Source organism: Anser cygnoides, chromosome 2, assembly GCF_040182565.1.
Source record: "Anser cygnoides isolate HZ-2024a breed goose chromosome 2, Taihu_goose_T2T_genome, whole genome shotgun sequence".
NCBI lineage: Eukaryota > Metazoa > Chordata > Aves > Anseriformes > Anatidae > Anser > Anser cygnoides.
Genome location: NC_089874.1, coordinates 127,509,533 through 127,530,477, shown reverse-complemented (window position 1 = coordinate 127,530,477; position 20,945 = coordinate 127,509,533). Strand labels below are relative to the sequence as shown.

At 41.3% G+C, this 20,945-nt stretch overlaps 1 protein-coding gene across 2 annotated transcripts in view; it reads left to right on the top strand.

Annotated features, from left to right (window-relative positions):
* Positions 1–220: 220 nt before the first annotated feature.
* ARFGEF1 (ADP ribosylation factor guanine nucleotide exchange factor 1) overlaps positions 221–20,945 on the top strand; it is a 92,252-nt gene continuing 71,527 nt past the window's right edge. For both annotated transcript variants that reach the window (XM_048061827.2, XM_048061826.2), the window contains exon 1: positions 221–948. In XM_048061827.2, the coding sequence (XP_047917784.1) occupies positions 825–948 (124 nt within the window). In that variant the 5' untranslated portion in view covers positions 221–824. The remainder of the gene's footprint in view (positions 949–20,945) is intronic.

Sequence of the window (20,945 nt, the reverse complement as noted above, 5' to 3'; positions counted from 1 at the left end):
GCAGCCCTGCGTCCCCGGCCCCACACGGAGGGGTGGCCCCGGGGGCTTCTCGCCGGGAGGCGGCGAGGGGACGGCGGCGCCCCCCGGCCTCGGCTCACCCTCAGCCGCCGCTCCGCCGGGGCAGGTGGCGCTTCGCGGGGGGAGCCTCCCTCCATCCTTCCCTCCCCTCCCCGCGCTGGTGGCCCGGAAGGGAAGCCCTGCCCCTCCTTCTCCTCAGCCGGCTCCCAGGTGGCAGCAGCCATCTCCGCGGCTGCCTCCCGCGGCTCCGCTCCACCTGTAGCGCGCCCACGGGGCGGGCAGAAGGCGAGCGGCGGCCGCCCCCCTTCCCCTCCATCCCTCCCCTCCCTCCCCGCCGCCTCAGCCCCGCGGGGGCCGGGGCACGGCGGCCGCTTCCTCCCGCTCGGCAGCCGGGCGGCCGCGGCCCTGACGTCGCTTCCTTCCAACATGGCGAGGGCAGGTCGCTGCCGCAGCCGCTGCCGCCGCCGCCGCTAATGGAGGCGGGCGCGGGCCGGGGGCGGCTCGGGGACTGAGCGCGTCGCGGGCGCCGTCCGCGCACACACCGGCGGCGGCGGGGGACGGAGGAGGAGGAGGCGGGGAGGAGACGGAAGGCTTCGCTCTCCCTCGGCCCAGGGGCTCGGCTGCCGCCTCAGCCTCCCCCCCGGGGGAGCCCTCCCTCCGCCGGAGCCCTTCCTCGGGCCGGCCTCGCCGCCCTCCCACGGCCCCTCGCTGCCCTCCCCAGGCGGGGGCGGCCGGTGCCCCGCTCTCCCTTCCCTTCCCCTCCCCTCCCCTTCCCTCCCTTCCCCTCCTCCTCCTCGATCGCGCCCATGTATGAAGGGAAGAAGACGAAAAACATGTTCCTGACCCGGGCCCTGGAGAAGATCCTGGCCGACAAGGAGGTGAAGAAGGCGCATCACTCCCAGCTGCGCAAAGCCTGCGAGGTGGCCCTAGGTGCGTGCGGGCGGCCGCGGGGCCTCCCCCCCTCCTCCTCCTCCTCTCCCTCCCTTCCTTCCTCCTTCCTCCATTTCGTGGGGAGCGGGGGGGGGGAGGGGGGGTGTCGAGCTGTGACACGGATTTTGGGGGGACAGGGCTTGGGGGGGGGTGCTTAGTTCCGCCCTGCGTGAAACTCGGGGGGCCCCCTCGGGTGACAGCGGCCGTGAGGGCGCTGCGGCGCCCGGCGGGCTCTCCTCCTCCTTCCTCCTCCTCCTCCTCCTGCCGCTCGCAGGATGAATAGGCAGAGCCGGAGGCGCCGAGCTGAGCTGAGGTGACCTGGAAGCAGACGGCCGGCAGGTGACAGGCAGCGGGGAGGGGACGAGGCGGCGGTGGGGGAAGGCAGGCAGAGACAATGCCCGGGAGGGGTGCGAGGGGCAGCCCCAACCCTCTGGGAACCGGGGGGGGAAGGCACGACACCCCCTTCCCCAGGTGCGGCTGTGTCGGCACCTCACGCGGAAGCAGGACAGAAGTGCCGGAGCCGGGCTGTGCGAGGCGTACGGACGCGTTCAGCGACAGCGAGAGGAGAACCGGGGCTTGGCAAGCCGGCCCTGCGGAGCGCAGGCTGGGGTTGGGGCCCCCCTGGCCGAACACGAAGCAGCGGGTTGCCGGAGGGCTGCTGGGGGAATGCCTGCTTTATTTAAACAACACGTAAATGGGTTATGGCCCTCCCGGCCTCGTGTAATTGCGTCTGGGTTTGGAGATAATTATTTTAGGAATTCTTGGTTATTTTTTTTTTTTGTGCGGCAGTCATGTCTGTTCAAACAGATTCAGTTAAAGAGAGAATGTGAAACTGTGAAACGCAACTTGGTTGTTTTCAAAATGAAGCCTAAGCAATTTCAAGCGCTCTGTTCTTAACATAGTCTATTCATTTCTCTTTCTAAAAATATTTTTCATTTTATAAAAAGAACGGGACTTTTGTTGTTTTCTTTCTCTCTTTGTCTGTGAAAGACCCAGACAAATGGAGGGGGAGAAATGGTGGCAGCTCAACTATTTATTTATTAATAATTCAAGTAGGTTGGAAAGGGTATTTCTTACATCTCTCATTTATCAACAGAATTTATTCATAATAAGCTTACAATTTAGACGGATGAGATTAAACTGATAACCCTTTGGTTTTTCCATTGACCTTATACAGCGTATTCAAGTTAGCAATAAAACAGAGAAATATCCAGCCAGTATGTCATCCACAGAATTAGATACTGGTATTAATCTTGAGTTACTGCTGTACTTTATCTCAGTAGCAAGATCTGTCTTAGGTATCATCCAGATCCCTCTCAAGCACAGCTCCATTGTGTCACGCACATTGTAAAGCGAGCCCACCAGATTGTGTAGTCTGCATCTTTTATCTTCTAAAGGGATCTGTGTGTGGAGACCCCCCCCCCAAGCACATATCCCAGTGATTTCTATGCTATGGCTTCACTGAAATCTTGTCTTGTGGATCTGATTGCATGATTGGGCCTTAAGTAGGAAAATCGCATGGTATGTGGGTTTACAAGAGAGCGAAGCAGGGAAAAAGAAATAGAAGATTGCGTGTATTAGCTAATGTATATAAAAAAGGTGTCATCAACCTAAGAAAGATAAAAAGTGATGTTAGTTACCACAGAGCCTTCCTGAAAATCAGTGATGTTAGATTATAGCACAATTAAATACCGTCGTTGATGGCCTGTGAGTGTAGCATGGTCCGTTGTCTGCTTTTGTGTATCATGGATACCCAGTTCAGAAGTGGCAATATATGACTCCTGGCTACAGTGCTCGCGTCTAAGCGAGCTATAAAAAGCTTTTCAGAGAAAAGTAAATATCCTCCCTATTTCACATGTAGGCCAGCTGGGTGTTACTGGCTGTGTCTTTTGTAGCAGGATTGCAAATAGAATACCCAAATTTTGCTCTCTCCATCCAGTTCTTCATCTCAGAGATCAGAGTGCTTCCGTCCTGAAAAATACTTGACTGGACGCTTCTTTGCAACCTTAAACAAGGAATAAATGCTTCTTATTCCTGAGAAACTGCTTTCTTTTACAGACCAGTAAAAGTAATGATAAACCTTAAATAACATAATAGTTTAAAGTGAGGTTGGAGTTAACTCTGACAGTATAACTTTAAAGTTTTGTTGGATTTTTTAAATGCTTTGTGAATAAAATGTAGCTTTTAAAAATCATGGCAAACATCCTCAGATCAAAATTGTATTTTTCAGTTTAAATATTTAATTTAGTCTTCACTGAAATTATCTGATGTAGTACGAAACTCTTCTGTTATTAAGATTTTTTCTCCAACTTTACGACTTTAGTAAAACGTTTAACTTGTAGTATAACAGATTCTAACTAGTAGCAGTTACTAATACAGAGGTGTATGTGTTTGTTTTCCTGGATATTTTGACATCATGACATAGGGAGGAAATTAAGCCTATATCTAACGATGTAAGATAACGATATAGGATCTGTCACATCCTGTATCTAACAGTTCCCCAGGTTTTGTCAGTTAATGCAGAATAGTCAACTCCAGCTTTCACGGATCTTTTCATACAAGTTTGTCCTTTATGAAAAATGTTCCCTGTATGTGAGAAACATTTCCTTCTCTGTTCACCTAATAAAATACAGGTAACTAGGAACTTCACGTTGCGTACTTGCAGAGCAACTACTTTTAAGCTATGTAAGGAGTGAGTTTATCTTCACAACTGTTCGCTTGCAGAGCATCAGGCAGCGAGCTGCAGGTTTGGAATTAGAATTCCTTTCACAGCCAGTTCCCTGCACTGCTGTTTCTGTGTTGGTTTTGAGCCATATTACAGTCTAGGAAACTTTACAGTAAACATACTGCATTGTGTGTAGTCCATAAAAGGTCTTGAAAAAAAAACACCTCCCTAGTTGAATATAAAATTTTTAATAGAGTGAACACAAACGGTTAGTGCTTTGTTAGAGTCCAGGGTGTGGATTTGTCTGCCTGGAGAGGTGGCTTAGAGCAGGACCGAGCTGAGCAAAACAGAATTCCCTGTTATAAAGAGTGCTCCATCGTGTACAGACTGGGGATTCAACTGGCTTTAAAACCCCAAACTGCAAATAATGTAAAATGATACAAATAAGGAACTGGTACATGCTTTAAAGGAAGGTTTGCGTGTGCTGCTTGGAAGTCTGAAAGCACTGACTGAAGATGGCTGAAAATCACCTTTAGAAGGTCCCTTAATGTCCCGTGGATTGTGTAGCCTGTCATGCAAAGATCCTGCTTGGATGTAGGACAGTTGAAGACAATTACAATCTTCTGGATTTATTTTTACTGGAGAAGTGTTGGGTGAACAAAATTTCTGTTCATAGTTTGGGTAATGTCTGTCTCTTTTCGATAGACTGCATTTCATCTTTTTTCAAAATCAGTTGTCCTTTTTAGAAGCAAACCCCGAGTTTTTCGAGCTCTTTTCTATGGAGATCGGCATGGCATTGTACCATTGTCTGCTGTCTGCATGTGCTATAGGCATTTACTTTCACAATGTACAAGTCACCATTGTCCATACAAAGTTTATTTGCTGGTTGTAATTGTTCTTCTGAAACACATTTCAGAGTAAGCAAGGAGGATAAACGGAGATTTTTTTGCTTGTATAAATAGACATTAAAAAAAAATCCTTAATGTTACGATTGCCCTTCCCTCTTGCACGCTGTGCTTGGGCTTTAACCAGCAGGGTTTCTGTGTGGTTAACATCTCGTGCACTCTGCAGAGGTTTCAGACTTGGCTTGGTAACAGTAAGGTTTAGCTGGCCCCATAAACGGCATTTCGGGTTGCCTTCTGCATTTGAGGTGTAAAGTGCTGCTGATGTCAAATTTATGGGGCTAATTTAAGAGAAGCAGTGTACAGTGGGAATTGTCGTCGTTGGAAATGTAATCAGTTGTTGGCTGAGCAGAATGGCAGCGCTGACAAGCCTTGGGCTCCCTTGGGAAAGGGAATGGTTGGCAGGGTGCACTTAAAAACGTTTTTGTAGGAAACAAGGTAGATTGTATTTGGGTTGGGAAAATGTTAATGGCAAATGAGTACCAAAAAATTGCTTTTTGTTTTAGAAGGAAAAAAAATGGGATTTTTTTTCAGGTGGAACTCTGACTTTAAAATACATCCTCAATTAAAGATTTTGATATTTTGAAAATTTTAATGCTGTTTTTCGCTATCTTTTTAAAATCTAATTGTGAGAGACTTTAACACATCTTTAGAGCACAGGGCAGCTTTTAAATATATCTGTTCTGCTGCTTATTTTAGAGCAGTGATTGAAATGTTGAAGCCTAAAAAGAAATGTTGTTGTCATGTGACTGCTGTGCATTTATTTCTTATAATGAAATGTGTTTCCTGTTTGGTGGTGGGGGTTTTTTTCTGAGTTGATCCTTATGCAGAACCCTTTCTGGTATGTTTTTCCTCTAATTGTCATCTTTTTCTCTCTTCCCTTGGTTTTCATCCATATTTCTTGCTTATCTCCAGCTAGCCACTGCTTCATTTATATTTTTTAGCACGACACCGGTATCCATTCTTGTGGGTTTTTGTCATATAAAATTAAAAACAAGAAATAACTTGGCCATTGACATCAAATACATGTTTCAAACCTTTTCTGGAGGCTTTCAGGGAATAACCAGGATTGAACTAGCATTTCGATAGGATGTTGTTCAGTGCCCTGACTTGTTCAGCTGTCAGGGAGGGTGGTTGCGTGGATGTTTACAGACCGGGAGAGTGAGCCAGGGATGTTCCAGTCAGCCTCTTTCCTGTTTTGAGGGAAACTCCTAGCTGAAATCATGGGCTCGCAAAGGCCAAGATGAGGAAGCCTTGACTTTTTGGGGGCAACCTGATTGTCTGGTTTGGGTTTGTCACTGGTGTTCATATTTTTAAATCTCAGATGAGTTAGTACCTCAGAGTAAACAAATGCTGCCAGGAGAGTCGGAAGCAAGACCAGCAAACTTGTGCATGATTTCTCATCCAGTTCTGTGAAAACCAACAGTAGGTTGGTGACTACGACTTAAAAAAGGCAGGGGCAACAGTGTTTTGTTTTTCCTGCATCAAGCCATCGAGTTTTCCTGTGTGATGTGTGAGTTGGTAGGTTGCTGGCAGAAGGTGTTTTTGTCAGGGAAAGGCAGCTGAGCATCAGAGGGATGCATGTCTGGGCGCTTGTCTGGGAAGGACAGCGATCATCAGGGCCTGAAGTGGCTTGGGAAACACAGCCGCACGTTTAGAGGAGGCAGGAGAGCGGCGTCAAAGAAACAGAAGCGAGGAAGAAGCTTTCATCTGGTAGAGGAGGCAGAAGTGCATTGCGCTTGTCTGCAAGCAGAAAATATGTGACCTGGCTGTGCCAGTCGGACAGGTACAGGGCAAGTCATCTGTGCACAGCTGGCAGTGCCACTGTGCCCTTTCCGTGAGTAAACAGAAGAAACTGTAGGTTATTGTTGGGCAAACCAAATCTCAAAGTAAAATAAAGCACATCCAGAAAGTCTCCAAATAACCAGGGAAGACAAAAAATACTATATACATATATATATATACATATATATATATACATATATATATACACACTTTTGTGGGATTTTATGGAAAGAGAATGTTGTACAAGGACAGTTGAAGAAAAGAAGTCTGAGTGAACTGAACATTGTTGGTATGCTTTGTTTCTGTGAAACACACCTGGTGTCAGAAATTCAAACTTACATATGCTGGGTTTTTTGGTTGTTTGAGTAGTTCATAGATATCTTTGTGGATGCGAGGGACTGTTAAATAAAAATAACTGTTTTGAGGAATAAGGTAGATGGATACTTACGTGCTACTTGCCATTTTGAGTGTAAATATAAAAGAGCCCCTAAAAATAGACCTGTCAAGTCCCAAGAGTTTGAAATACCTGGCAGAACTCCATTATCGATTTCCAGTACATCTTAGGACACTGAGAAAATTCCAAAGGACTGGAAGAAATCTACTACTGTGCCAGCACCATTAAAAGGATGAACGGGTTGACTTAGGCAATTACTGGGGGATTGGCCTGATGTGTTAGTCCCAGGCAAGGTAGTGGAGCAGCTGACACGAGTGAGAACAAAACTGCCAGTCAGCAAGAACTTGGGAAAGATTTAACATCCCCCTGTCCAGTCTCCCCACCCTCCAAAAACTCTACTAGGTTTTTAGAATATATCAGAATGTACCATTTTCAGGTTTGTCTTCTGTAACTCTTGTGTTGTTCAGTTCTTAATTTTACAAAATAAGAAGTAATAACTGCCAAACTGGTAGGAAACATTTTGTTTGAAATGATAAATCTTTTCACTGTATCTTAGCTTTTAGGTACCCTTCTTGGTACTGGGGATTTTGCTTGTGTTTCTTTGTGGGCTTCTGGGTTAGATGATGAGCTTTAAGTTGGGGGAGCAAGACATCTTAAAAGAACTCTTGAGAAATACGAGCTCTTACTATGATGCTATAGTTGAGAGCTTTGAAGCCTGGATAGCAAATGTGAAGGTTATGCTGACTCTACACCTGATACAGCTTTTAGAGTAATGTTACTCCTGGTTCCAGCAGTGTGTGGATTCTGTTATCTGGAGACATGCTTGAAGAGCCACATAGAAAAAAACAACAACAAAAAACAGCACAAGAGTTAATCCGTTGCTTCTGTTCTGGGTAGGAAAACAGTGGGCTGGTTTTATGAGCATCACATCTTGTTTTGGTTTTCCCCCAGAGTGTGTTTTAATTCAAGCAAAAATTGTTTCAGAGTTGTCTTGCATCTGGCTGTGCTTTTTGGGAGTTTGTAAAATGCAGTCCCACCGGATGCTTCCTCTTAATCTGAGAAATAAAATGGCACACTTGATTTCATGGGAATTAGGTGAAATTATGCTTCTGCTTGTAAGCATAGTACTAAGAAGCTTGCTTGCTTATGTGTTGGGGAGGTGCTGTCTGCAGTGGGTGTGCGTGCGCGCGCACACAAGAACAAATAAAACTTTCATTTTGAGAGGGAATTTCATTTCCTTCTTAGTCACCTGCCCACTGATCTTCCACTCTTCAGGGTTGACAAATACCGAAAACTTCCTGAGCTGAGTGATCGCTGCTGCATGAGTGTTTGTTCTGCGAAGCAGGCTGCTCCTAGCTTTTTTTTAAGCTGTGATCAAACACACTCTTCCTAGCGAAGGATCCCAAAGCAGTAATGCGTTTGATTGCAGTGTTTGATTAGATTTCTAAAATACCTCCTCGTTCAGTTGTTTTAATCTATGCTATCCTCCTGTGATTTGGGGGGATTGATCAAAAGCACAATTTTTCAATAGCATCTTGGGGAGACTTGAAAAGAAAAAACTTTGAAACAGATTTGCACTTCACCAAAGTAGCCCATCTAATTTGATAAACTCACGTGGCCGCTTGTTTCACTGGCTCAGATTCTGTTTTTCTGTGAGCGTATTGCTCTAGTATTATTTAATTTTCTGCTAATCAGAGTTCATTCTAGTTGTTTTATCTAACTAGCTATTTTTGGGTGTAATGCATGTCTTTTATATCACACTTTTGTCTTCTACTCTAGATTTTTACTGTAAAATTATGCACACGTACAAACAGCTAAATTTTACTACAGACGAGTTTTTAGGGCATCACTGGCATGACTGCTGTAGACATTTTTTTAAGTTGTTGATTTCAGTTCAGAATGTATTATTTTTATTCCCCCACTGACTTTTCCAGTACCCTGCATGCTATGTAAACTAATCTTGTATGAGATTGCATGGTTATTGATGTTACCCCCATTTAATGCTTAGGTTTTGTTCAAATGTACCATGTCTGTAGTCCATTACTCTTTAATCTTTTTTTCATTTTATGTATTTCTTGGGTCAGAAAAAAAAGGAAGATAGTCTTAAGAGAATTGAAAATAATATAGATTTTCATGTAAGCAGGGTTTATTCAGTCTGTGTTTTGTGTCTGTTCTCAAATACAAAGGGAGATAAATATGAAAAAGGCGATCCATTGCTAATGCAAATTCTGCACTCGTCTTTAGCACTTGCTGTTCTGATAATCTTAACGGGTTTTTGGAACGTTATCCTTCATTTTGCTTACAAACAACAGTACGACTAGGTGTATAAATACTTCAACAGATTTCAGTCAGTGCTGGATACAGAGATGCTTTACTGCTTTTTTACTTGATGTAAATGTGGGGATCTCGAGTGTCCATGTGCACTGCAATTATATTTGATTAACCAGGAATGTTTGAATAGCCCCTGTGCTTCAGTATTGCAAAGTGCAGCTTTGCAGTTAGGGAAAAACTGGGGAGAACATAGATAAAGAGTTTCAAATTGTGATCAAAATGTTGGGGTTTATTAGGAAGATGTTAAATAACATTTTGTTCGAGAGGGCTCAGCTGTCCAGGTATAGTTGAGGTACGCTTACACAATTTTAAATCAATTCTGCAAATTAAATACTTAAGAAATCATTTCATAATGTAAGTAGGGTGGCACTTGTTTGATTTCTTCGATGGCTCCAAATCACAATAATTTTAAAACCATGCTACAAATTAAAGTGGTTGTACTGGGGCAAAATTGTGTATTTTTAATGCAGGTAATAAGCATAAAGCAGTGATAGTGGCCTTTGAAATTAAGATGTTTTTTGCAAAGGTGTGCTTCTCTTGTGTGTAAAACCAACACACCAGTGCATGCCTTGCACACAGCCTTTCAGGTTCTAGCAGTGTGTGTGAGGGTCTGGATGGTGCTGTTGCACAGACCAGCAGCGTGGCAGCTGGCATAAAATCAGGTGGTTTTTGCAGGAACTGAGGAAAGCTAGAAAATCCAGTCTGAACTCAGCGTGCTTCATTTGGCTAATGGACCGTGACATCTGCAGGAATGCAGTGCTGGATCTTGTGGGGTATATGGGAAAGTGGATAGGAATTAATTAGCTTCTGTTTTCATTACTCTGAAATGGAAACAGAGCTTTATAACTGCTATAAGTAAAGCAGCTAGAATAGGACAGCCGTGTTTGCATAAAATTCCAAAAGCTGGGTAAAGATTGCCTAAGTGCCTGAGAAGCATGATTAAAATTTTCTTTAGCTGCGGTGAATGAAACTCTTAAATGTTTTCTGCTCGTAATTTAGGACATGACACTTTCTTTTGTGTGATTGTGTGCTCAAAATTACACATTTAAATAGATCTAGACTGCTTAGAGATTTTGCAGTGAAGAGTTTTCTTTGAAATTCTCTCTCGCACTTGGCACAACTATGGGGAAAAGAGACTGTGATGGTTAGCGGTCTGGGGGAGCCATAGGTTTGTGCCTTAGAGTATATACAAGTATAATTTTGAGGAGCTTTTAAAAAAAAGTTAGGGTTTCATCTACTATTTATTAACAATATCTATAAATTAAAAAAAAAAAAAGCTTGATCAGCACAGATTAGTTATAATCTTGTAGATGCCTCTGTGATGATCCACACTTGTATGTGTTTGATCCCAAATAGATTGCCTAGAAATAGCCACTGAGTTACGCGCTGGTTTCTGAAATATGAGGAAACTTTCATCATTCCTGCAACAACAAACAGCTAGAAAGACCAGATGTCCTTGTGTAACAAAGACAATGATTTTGGAAGTTCTTTGTTCTAGTTTGTAATAGAGTTTATTTTATCATGCATATGACAAAGCCTTTAAAGAACAAGTAGGAGAGGCACAAACTCAGTGCAGTAGAAGATGTAAGTAATTGCTGTTACACAGAAATTCTACGCGTTTAAAAAATTAGCTGTGCTAGTCAATGCACGTATAGTTTGTAGTAGTTGTTCAGTATGAACTCGTGGACCTAGTTAATACTGAACTGAATGCCTTAACAGTCGTGTTCTTCACGGCTGCGGTAAGCAGGGGTCAAAGAAGTACTTCGCTGTAACACCGCACACAACGTGGATGGACTTCACAATACTGTGTGCTGGTGACCTTTTCTAAGTACTTTTCCACGTCTTCTGATCTGAACCTGAGAAAAGAAGGAAAAGTTGTCATATGAGTACTTGTCTTAACTTAAGCAGCCTGGACTTTCAAAAATATTTCGTTAAGATTTGAGTAAGAGATAGGAGATAGTGAAGTAAAGGTTCCATTGTGTTAATAATGTCATGCATATGGTGCTGGAATGAGAGGCAACACTGGAGCTTTCATGGTACTGCCATGCTCATTCTTAATTCTAGTGTTCATTCATGTTAGCCTGAGCTGCTTCCTGTATCAAAATCTAGCAAAGAAATCAGGCCTTTAATAATAGTGGGATCACTTTGAAAGCTTCATTTGAAAGATCTCGCATCAGGACTTTTGATTTCAAGTTTGAGCTTTCAATTGCAAATGGGAATTTTTGCTCAAGTGAAAAGTACAGAGCTGGTATGGTTGTAGCCTCTTTTGGAGGCATACCAGAGACAGAAAAATAAACTTCAGTCCACTCTTCTTTGTTATTCAGTGTATTTTCTTCCTCTTAAACGTGGTTTGACAAAGTTTATAGCTAACCATTAAATTATGGCTATCTTGTATCTGGAAAAGACGCTGTTACGCTTTTCATGTGATTCAGAGCCATGGCGAGGGGGGAATGGCATAATGCTTTTTAATTAGAAGTTTACCGGTAGCATAATTCATGTATGGACTCTCACGTGACCTTTACAGTTTAGTGCTTGAAAAGAGTAGAAGTCTTGCAGTGTCCTTTGTTTTGCTTCTTGTTTTTTCATCCCTACTTGCAGATTGCTTTTGAAGTTGCTGTAGCGAGCAGGCCACTTAATGGGAATTGTACGTATTTTGGCCATTTCTGAAGGTATTGTGGAACTGCTAAGGCTCTTTCATTCCAGTCTGAAATAAAGAATAGAAATTTTGGGACTTTCAGAAATGGCTAGTTTAAAAGGCAATTTAAAAGAACAAAAAAAATCAATGAAATCTCTACAGCAAGAATGGAGGTTAAAAATAAAATGCAGATCTTCCCATATTTCAAAGGGATCTTCCAGTTTGATTCTAGCTCTTACTAGCACTTCACACTGCACAGGATTTATTGTTCTAGGCTGTGTCTAGTCTTCAACAATTCACGCTGTTTGTTGCTTAACATTAACAGAAAGGTATGTGAAACCTTCTCATAGACATTGAAAATATTACAGCAAATGACTGCCCCTGTTGTCAGGTAGCTATCTAAAAGCAGTTTGATCCGTTTTAACTCTGGATCTTATTTTAACAAAACAAAAGGTTCTGAGAAAACCCATCAAAATAAACAGCTTCTTTGAGATAAGTATGTTCACGTGCCTGGCTTGGAATAATCATAAATACATAATTACATTTGTTTTATTCCATGCCCCTGGTCTGTATGTTTATTGCACCTATTTAATAACTTGTATGCTTGTGTTTGTGAAGAGGACGGCAGACGTGTCATGGCTTTTCTTACCTTGGGTAAAGTGTGAAACTTGAGCATCTTCAATGTACGTAACAGTAGCTTGTGGTGGCTGTTTTTTAAAAGTATGGAATAAGAACGGGTCATCTGCATATGTGCTTACTCCTGAAAGAAACTTTCAGAAAAAGTGAGGATGTTTGAAGGATCATGTTACCTGACAGAGTATTAATGAAGAGGTGGACTGTGAAAAGTGGTCGTCTGGCTTCTGTGCATGCTGCCAAATGGTCCAGAAACAAGACTGAGAAGCATAATGATGGTCTTGTTCTTCTGCAGCAGCAGCCTGTCCTTGCCAGAATGAATACAGGGCATTAGTAAAACATTTATTTTAGTCTTCAGTTGTGACCAATGAAGCAAGTGTGCAAAGCAGAGAATAACAGAGAAGTCTCAAGAAAGATTTTCATAATTAGGTAACTATGTCAAAAGCAAATGTATGTGTAGTTGCCTGTGAATGCCAGATGTCTTCAAAAATGGTCACCTCAAATATCAGTGGTTCTAAAATGAGATGCTGTCTTAAGAGATTGGGAATGTGGAGGGATTATCTATGGAAAAGTCTTAGTTATGCAGCATTAATTATGTGGGTATGAACATTTAATTTGCTCTTACTTTACAGAAGGCTTAGTCATATTAGGTAAATAAATAAACTGCAGTTACGGGTGACATAGAACAAGCAGCTTTTTGAGTCCCACTCGAGCAGGAACTGGTTCAGGATGTACCTTCTGGAGACCTGGTCTGTAATTGTGAGCATTCTCATCGTGACGTGCTCAAGCATCTGCTAAAATATCCTCAAATCCAGCTTCATAGTATGAAGCTTCAGCTTCATAGTCACGAAAGCAACACATTAAAACACATCTTTTTATTTCTAAAAAGTAATAAAGAATTGAGGGCACTTTGAAGGGAGAAAAATGTTAACAGCTAACAGTGATTCTTTGTCATGTGCTTTGTCAATGTTTAGAGTAACCGTATACCAGCTATTAATACAAGCTTATGAAAAGCCTGTGATAAAGTCAGTATGAATAAATAGTAAGAAAAAAATAGACCTTTGTCTGTATGGCCTGTAGATGATAATAGTATAACAGAAGCATATGAGGAATATAAAGGTTTTGAAGGGAGTCCAAAATCTACTTTTTGCCTTGTATATGGAAGTTGAGGAAGCTTTTAACAGAGAAATTCCAAGGAATGATTTAGAAGAATTTTCCCAATTAGAAGTTTAATCTGAAATACATATTAACTCATTGGGAGTGGGATTTTTTAAAGGGTCTCCAATCTCAAATTGCTCAACAGTTTAATAACCTATATAATATTAACGTTTCATTGATTGCTAATGAAGGAAAGGGGTGTACTACATGTGAGTGGCGTGTCTTTTTTGTTTTTTTAAAGAAAAAGTGCTAAGGGAATAAAGGAGCTGGGAAACCTCAAGAGCTTCAGACTGCCAAATCTGAATCGTAACAAAGAATGAAGCTGCTAGAGAACAGAATGGGTACGTGTGCCATAATAGTGGGGAAGCATAAGCACATAACTTGACGGGGGAAACCTTAACATCATGGATCTGTAAGGCAGTCAGTGAGTATGTAGATAAGCATGTGGTAATCCTGTTTTACAGTTTCAACTGTAAAAAAGTTACTGTAAAAAAACTGAAACTGTAAAAAGTTTCAATCCTGTTTTACAGTTTACAGTTTTTCCTGTTTTACGGTTCAGTTCCAGTAAACCTCAACCAGGTTACTCACCTACAGCTCTTGAAGGTACTGAGCTGCTGAGGAGTAAACATGATGTTTTCCCAACCAGGTGGTATTATAGCTCTGTAGAGGTTCATGCTGTTTTGGGGTGAGTTGTGAGGTGACAAAGGTTGACAAAAATATTTACAAGAGCAAAATCAATCTGTTGCAACCTGTAGTTGTGTTATACTGGTCCATTTGTTGAGAAAATGGCAGGAGTGGTGATAAATGCAAACTAATCCATATGCACAGGAGAGGGGAGGTGGAAGACGTTTGCTGGTCTAAATTGTGTGCACGCACAGGCTCTCAGTAAGACTTTTATCCGTTGGATTGGAGTTGCTGTGAGTGATTCTGTGGAAATATTGATTCCTTTTTCAAAATGACAAATAGGGAAACAAGAAAGAAAAAAATAAAGCTGTAAAATCGCTTTATAAAGATATCATGTATTCCATACATAGTTCTGCTCACTGCTGTCAGCCGAAGAGATGGTGGAGTTAGAAAAGATGCACAGGAGGTCAACAAGAATGATCAAAAGTATTCTAGAAGAGATCAAGTCGACTACGCCTCATGCTTCCTGGAATTAAAAAAGGAGGAAAACAGAGGTAAAGGAAGTCTGAGAGTGTAAGTGGCATAGGCATGAAGGGAGAATGGTTAATTGTAATTTCTCATTATGCAGGTATGGAGAACCTGTAAAGAACTCAGCTTATTTAAAGTGAAGCAAAAAATACTGTTTCCTGCACCTTATAATTACATTGATCCCAGAAGTTGAAATGGTTTAAGGGATTACAGGAAAACTTAGCAGGGGTTGTCAAACCTGAAGGAACAGTCCTTGTGCAGAAGAGCGTGAGCCAGGGATGGCTAGGTGCTGGTAGGAGGGGCAGCTGCAGCATTCTTGCCCTGCTTTCATAATCTGCATTTACTTAAGCTTATGCTCTTGGCTTCTCATGGCAGCAAACTACAGGTTAGTTGTCAGGCTGTTAAGAAAGATTTGCTGTTCTTGTATGTTTATGGTCAGTCCAGTTCACTGCCTTTAGTTCTGGTTTTTGGGTTTGCTCTCCCAGTTCTCAGAGTTTACGACACCAGTCTGCTTACGCAGCTCATCAGACTTTCATTGGCTGGCAAGCTTAATTAGTTGCCATTGTGCCTCTTATTTGAAATTTACGTTCCTTTAGCTCATTACATCTGCAGTCTGTGGTGAAATAGCTTTTGAGCTGGGTAGCGCAAAAGTTCAAAACTGTTGTTACTAAATTGTCTTTGATTTTTTTGTTGTTTTAGGTATTAAAATGCATGCTTAACTACAAAGGAAAAAGTGTTCTCTTAGCTAAATGTATTCAAGCCACTGCATGAAAATTCCTGTCTTATGACATGCAATTATAGCAAAAATACTGCTTTTCTGGGAATGGCATCATGAACTGAAGGTATACTAATTCTGGAATTAAACTATGCATGTAGGTGTAAACAGCTGTGTTGTATCTGAAGCAGGAAGAACAGAATGCTTGTATAATGCAAGGAAAGCTGAATTGGTGCAAAATATGCTACAGCTTCATTTTCTAATCAATATTTCATCGTAAAGTTTTGATTCGTAAATAAGCCAACTACATAGGTGAAATGGTCTTTTGCTTTATATTTGAGTTTCTGTCTTATATAGCACTGTATTTGCATAAAATGTTACATTTGCGGCTGTAATGCTATTGTTAAAATGTTGATACTGATGCTAAAGAAAAACTGAGGAATTGGCTTTGTGACTTAAGTTCACGTTATCTGTCATTTGTTCTTCTGTTACTGTGTTGTTGATCCTGTCATAGGGGCATAAGTTCTTGAAACAGAACTCAGTTAAAAGCAAAGATGCTGAAGGTTAGGGGTCTTCACGTGCATCGTGCCTGCTGCACACCCCAGACTATCCTAATTGGCTCTGTGCTGCCTTTGGAGAAGGGCTCAGAGGAGTCCTACAGCACACTGCACGGCTTTTCTCAGCTGCTGATTGCTGGGGCAACATGCCTTACAAGAGGTTAGACAGCATACGTGGAAACACGCAGATGGAAATATCTTAATATCAAACCAGATCCTACCTTGAACATGGTAGTTTGTGTTTCTGGGTGTAGGTTCTGTTGAATGTTTGGGGTGCTTTTTCAGTCATCAATACACACAGAAATATTAATATCAATTGAATTTTAAGAGTTTCTCAGATAAGTAAGAGAATTGTTTCTGTTGAGCCTTTTATTTATCTCACTGTTTGACTGCAACGGAATACTGATGAAGTGCTCTTGTGTAACAGAGGTATTTTAGAAATGTATGGTGTAAAATCAGAGAAATGTCGATTGTGTTGAAAGCAGGGCCTGAGATTAGGCTGAGGGCTGTCTCAAGCAGTAGTGTATTTCCAGTGGGGCAGACTGCCACTTCTCTAGGCAGCCTACTACAAAAAGGTAAGAAAGTGGCAGCAGCACATCAGCCTATGCAGAAATTTCTTTCTCACAGGGATGTATACAGCAGAAGACTCCAGCAATTATATTACACATGGGTGAGGCAATTTCTTACTATCAAGTCTTTGATTTATTTTTTTTTGACTCAAGCTGCTCGTGTTTGCCTACTTTGAGCTTAAAAGGTCAAACTTAAAGATGATCTTCAGAAAGAAGCAGCTCATTGTGTCCCTTCAGATGAAGGATGGATTCAGAAGATTCTGTTCTGTATATGTTTGATTTCAGATACGGTTTTCAGACAGACGGAAGTGATGGGATTGAAAATGTTTTCCCTATTTTGAATGTAATTTTACTTCTGCAAAATTTGTTACTGCTTCTCTCATGTTTGTATTCTGGCAGAAACTCATGTTTTTCCAAGCAAAGTACGAGGGATGTGCTTCAGTTTTTGATCTTAAAAATGAGGGAAAATAGCCTACTGTATTAAGGGAGAAAAAAGGTCTGGCTTGACATAAAGAGGGACAATGTGTATTACCGCAAGCTTTCTTTCTGTGCAAGAAATGATACTATATTTCTGATAGCTTTCACCAGGAATACCATATATAAACAATTCTTTTATTTGCTTGCACTTACAAGCCTAAGTTTTAACTTCCAAAATAAAAAAAGAATACATTGGTTTTGAGTAGATAGGCATATTTTTCATAAGAAGTTTATCAGGATGCCTGATAAACAGTGGAAGAGGCTAGAAATATATCTTCTGACTGCAGTTTCAGCCCTGATCTATCTATGAATCAAACTATTAGTTAAATGTTTGTGGTGTATCTTGTGCTCTGCCGAGTTAAAATTTCCTCTTCAAGCTGTAGATTAGATCTAGGGAGCAAAAAGCACACATTAAATATAGAGACTTGTGTATGTGTGAAATTTTGTGTATATATACATGCACCCATTTTGGGAGGGATGTATAGCCTGAAACTTCTACTGTGAACCCCAAATGGCTATATTATATTCAGTGCACGAAGGGAAAAATATGAAGACCTAGATCCAAATTCGTTTCTTAAAGGATGTATCAGAAAAACTGAGGATTTTGATTTCTCTGAAATTCATAAGGGCAACGTATCAAGCTACTGTGGCACATGAAGAGTTATGATTCATCTCCTCCAGAACTAGGCGAACATGTTGCACAATGGTAAACAGCAGAGGTACTGGTTTCCTGCTAGCTTTGAGGCAACGTAAACCCATCGTGCTCAGAGAGTGTCTGCAGCCCTGCTCTTACACGTGGCACAAGCTGGAATTTTGCTGACTGAAAGAAAATCTTCACACAGATGAAGTGCTGAGAAAATTGATACAGAAGAGGACTGGATGTTTTGAGTCATTTGTGTGTTTTTTCCGTTGATAAATACATTGAGGAACTAATGCATCACATCAGTTGAATCAGATAAGCATTTTTTTTTTCCTATACTGGTTTTTTACTTGCACAAACTACTCTAGAGAAACCTAGAACAGCTATGTAGTACTTTAAAACATTAAATTCTGTCACTGCTTAAGGCTCACTTTTTCTTTTTTTCTCCTCAAATTTGAAACCTAATTCTGTGAGTAGATTGTCTTCCTAGTGGAGTTATAGTTATTTCCATGAACCTCATACACGTGGAGTGCTTTATAACATTGCGTTGCATTATAGAGAAGATGTGAATATGAAGTCTATCCTAAGTCTCATTTCATTGAAGGCATAATTATGTCGATTTATAATTCCAATTTTATAGAAGTTGTAATTCTTAATTAGTTACCTCTTACCTTGTTATGGGTTAGTTAGATAGCACTTATGATTCTTGGCAAGAGTGTTTGAAAAGTCAAATCAATTATTAAGGCAGAAAAGCTGCTTATTTTTCTCAGAAGACTTGCAATGGTGTTCCTAGGTCAGCAACTTGGTACTAGGTAACAGAGAGATGCTAAGGAAATTCTCATACACTAATCAGTGTAATGTATGCTAATACACTAACTAAAATTGTGCTTTCTTTAAATTACAGTTACTCCAGTCAAAATAATGGTACCATATCCTTTCGTCAGACTTCTCTAAGGGGCTGTCTGAATTTGGTTGTTTCTCTGCAGCATTTTGTCCTCCCATATACCATATCCCATATGTCCTCCCATGTACCTTAGTAAAGAAATAAATTACCTCCCCCAGCACACGTTTCCACGTTGAATTTAATTTTCTGTTTTTCTGTGATTCTAGTCTAACATTATAACATTATTAACATTATAACATTATTAACACCCCATATTTCCCCAGCAGTAGCAGCAATCATGGCTAAAGCATTTGTTTTCTCGTGTTTCTACCCTTGGCCACATGGTAAAACCAGGTGAGGGAACAGATCCATGTTTAACAAACAAAATAAAAGTTGAACTTCAATTTAAAAAAAAAAAAACAACCTCTTACTTTCTTAATCCAGTATAACTGTATTACTTTTCAACTGGTAAGGTCCCTGTGCAAGCACACACAGAATTGTGCTGCTGTAGTGATGAGGAAGGTCACATCACATAAAGCAGCAAAAAGGGTTGTACCGTTCAATGTATTGAACAATATTCTTAAATTTTTTTTCCTGAGAAGTGTTTTCTTGGCCCGTGTAGTGTTTGATTCATCTATCTGCATACGACATATATGTTCTTTAGTTTGAGGAGGAAAAAATATTATAAAATTAAAATATCTGAGGGGACTGATTTCAAAGTGCTGTGCTTCTTTTTTTGGATAGCTGTTGCTGTGTGTGTTTGCTTGGATAGCAGCCTCTGGAAGGAGGACTTACACCTCACAAGAATCTTAATGTAGTACGTGAGAAAGAAGACCCAATGAAAACCCAAATTACCAAGCTAGTGATTGTGTAAGGAGCGTGCAGTTAGGAGGAACCGCCTTCTTCAGTGGTCACCCTCCGTTGGATTGGGCAAAGCGTATTGGGAAACCAAGCCTCTCAGCAAGATCCTTTCTTTAGTCTGGTTAGGTGCCTGTATTTGGTAAGAAAGCAAATCGCTTGCATATTAACGCATCTTTTCGGCAGCTTGTGCTGCCAGTTCTGAATGTGAAACCAGTGACTGGGGGTAGCGGGAGGAGATATCAGAAAGGGCTGGAACAAGGTGTAGTTTAAAGGTGTGTACTGTTTGATAAAATAAAGATGTATCGCTATCCTCTTAACTGTGTTTTAAAGGTGTAAATAAAGTCTGCTTCCATTCTTTGATTTTTATCTAAGTATAAGAAATTTCTTTGAGGAGTGAAGACCCAAGTTTGGATACTGCTGGGAGTTTCCTGTAGATTTAAGAAAAGATGGGGACTCGTAAAATACTGGAGTGAAGCAGAGGGATTTACTGCTACAGAAAATGAGCTTTTCTGCCACATATTAGAAATGCTAGTGAGTGCAATTCAGTTATTCCTGGCAACGTGTGACCTACATCTGTGTCCCCCTTCCCTGTGAAGAAGAGTGAAGCAACTTGAGTGACAGTATTTTAGACTTGGGCTTTAGCAAGTAGAAAGATGATTACAGAAAACCTAGTCCTGAAACACCCTGGATTGAACTATTCTGAATTAATTTTAAGCAGAAAGAGGCCAGTAGAATAGTTTCTTCTTTTGAAGAGATTTGCCAGGGACGCTCTGTTTGAAAACATCATACCTAATGACCCGAAGGAGTAGGTAGTGAGGTTGGCCGCATCAAGACAGGTGGAGTTTCTGAATTTACATCAGTTGCGTGTTCCCAAATGATAACTATATTGTGAGCAAGGGAGGGGAGAAGTTGTGGCTCTGTCTGTATGAATGACACTCTGTAAATAAAGTTCAGAAGATTGCTTTGCCGATGAAAAGCCCAACAAGGACCATCAGACACAGTCGCTGTGTTTTGAGTTGCAGATGTGAAAGTAGAGAAATGCTTCAATGCGACTTGCTGCAAACCTCCAACAGATCAGAAGATACGGCATAGGACATGACAACACACCATGTTCCTTCCTTATATTAGCTCTTGCTTTAGAGAATTAGTGCAGTTTGAAGTTTAAGCACCTCACCTGTACAAGTTTTCATGTTCCTATGTATGTGCGTGCATATACACATTCTTATATCTCTACACACTTCAGAGGGTACCACTCCCTATTTTCTAACCTATTGAGATAAGCTGTAGTACTTCAGTTGGTTAGAGGTTTCAGGGTTTTGTAAGAGCATGACAAGGAGGATCTACACGGAATTTCATCAAGAGTTGTCAGACTTGAAATATAACTGGTGTTTGGAGCATTTCTTAAATTGTGTGATTAATTGGTGCTTCCTTAGTTATTCCCTCAATACCTGTAAACATGAAATTGGAGCAGTGTAATAAGCTGTGATGGAAAGCAGGTAAAGTGTTCAACTGTACTCTTAAGTCTGCTTTGCAAGCCCGTACTAGAATTACTTGCTATTTACTATGTGTTTGATGGCCTCAGTAGTATGCTGCGTGAAGACCACAGCAGTGACTTGCTTAAATCTTTTCTGTCCTTGTAC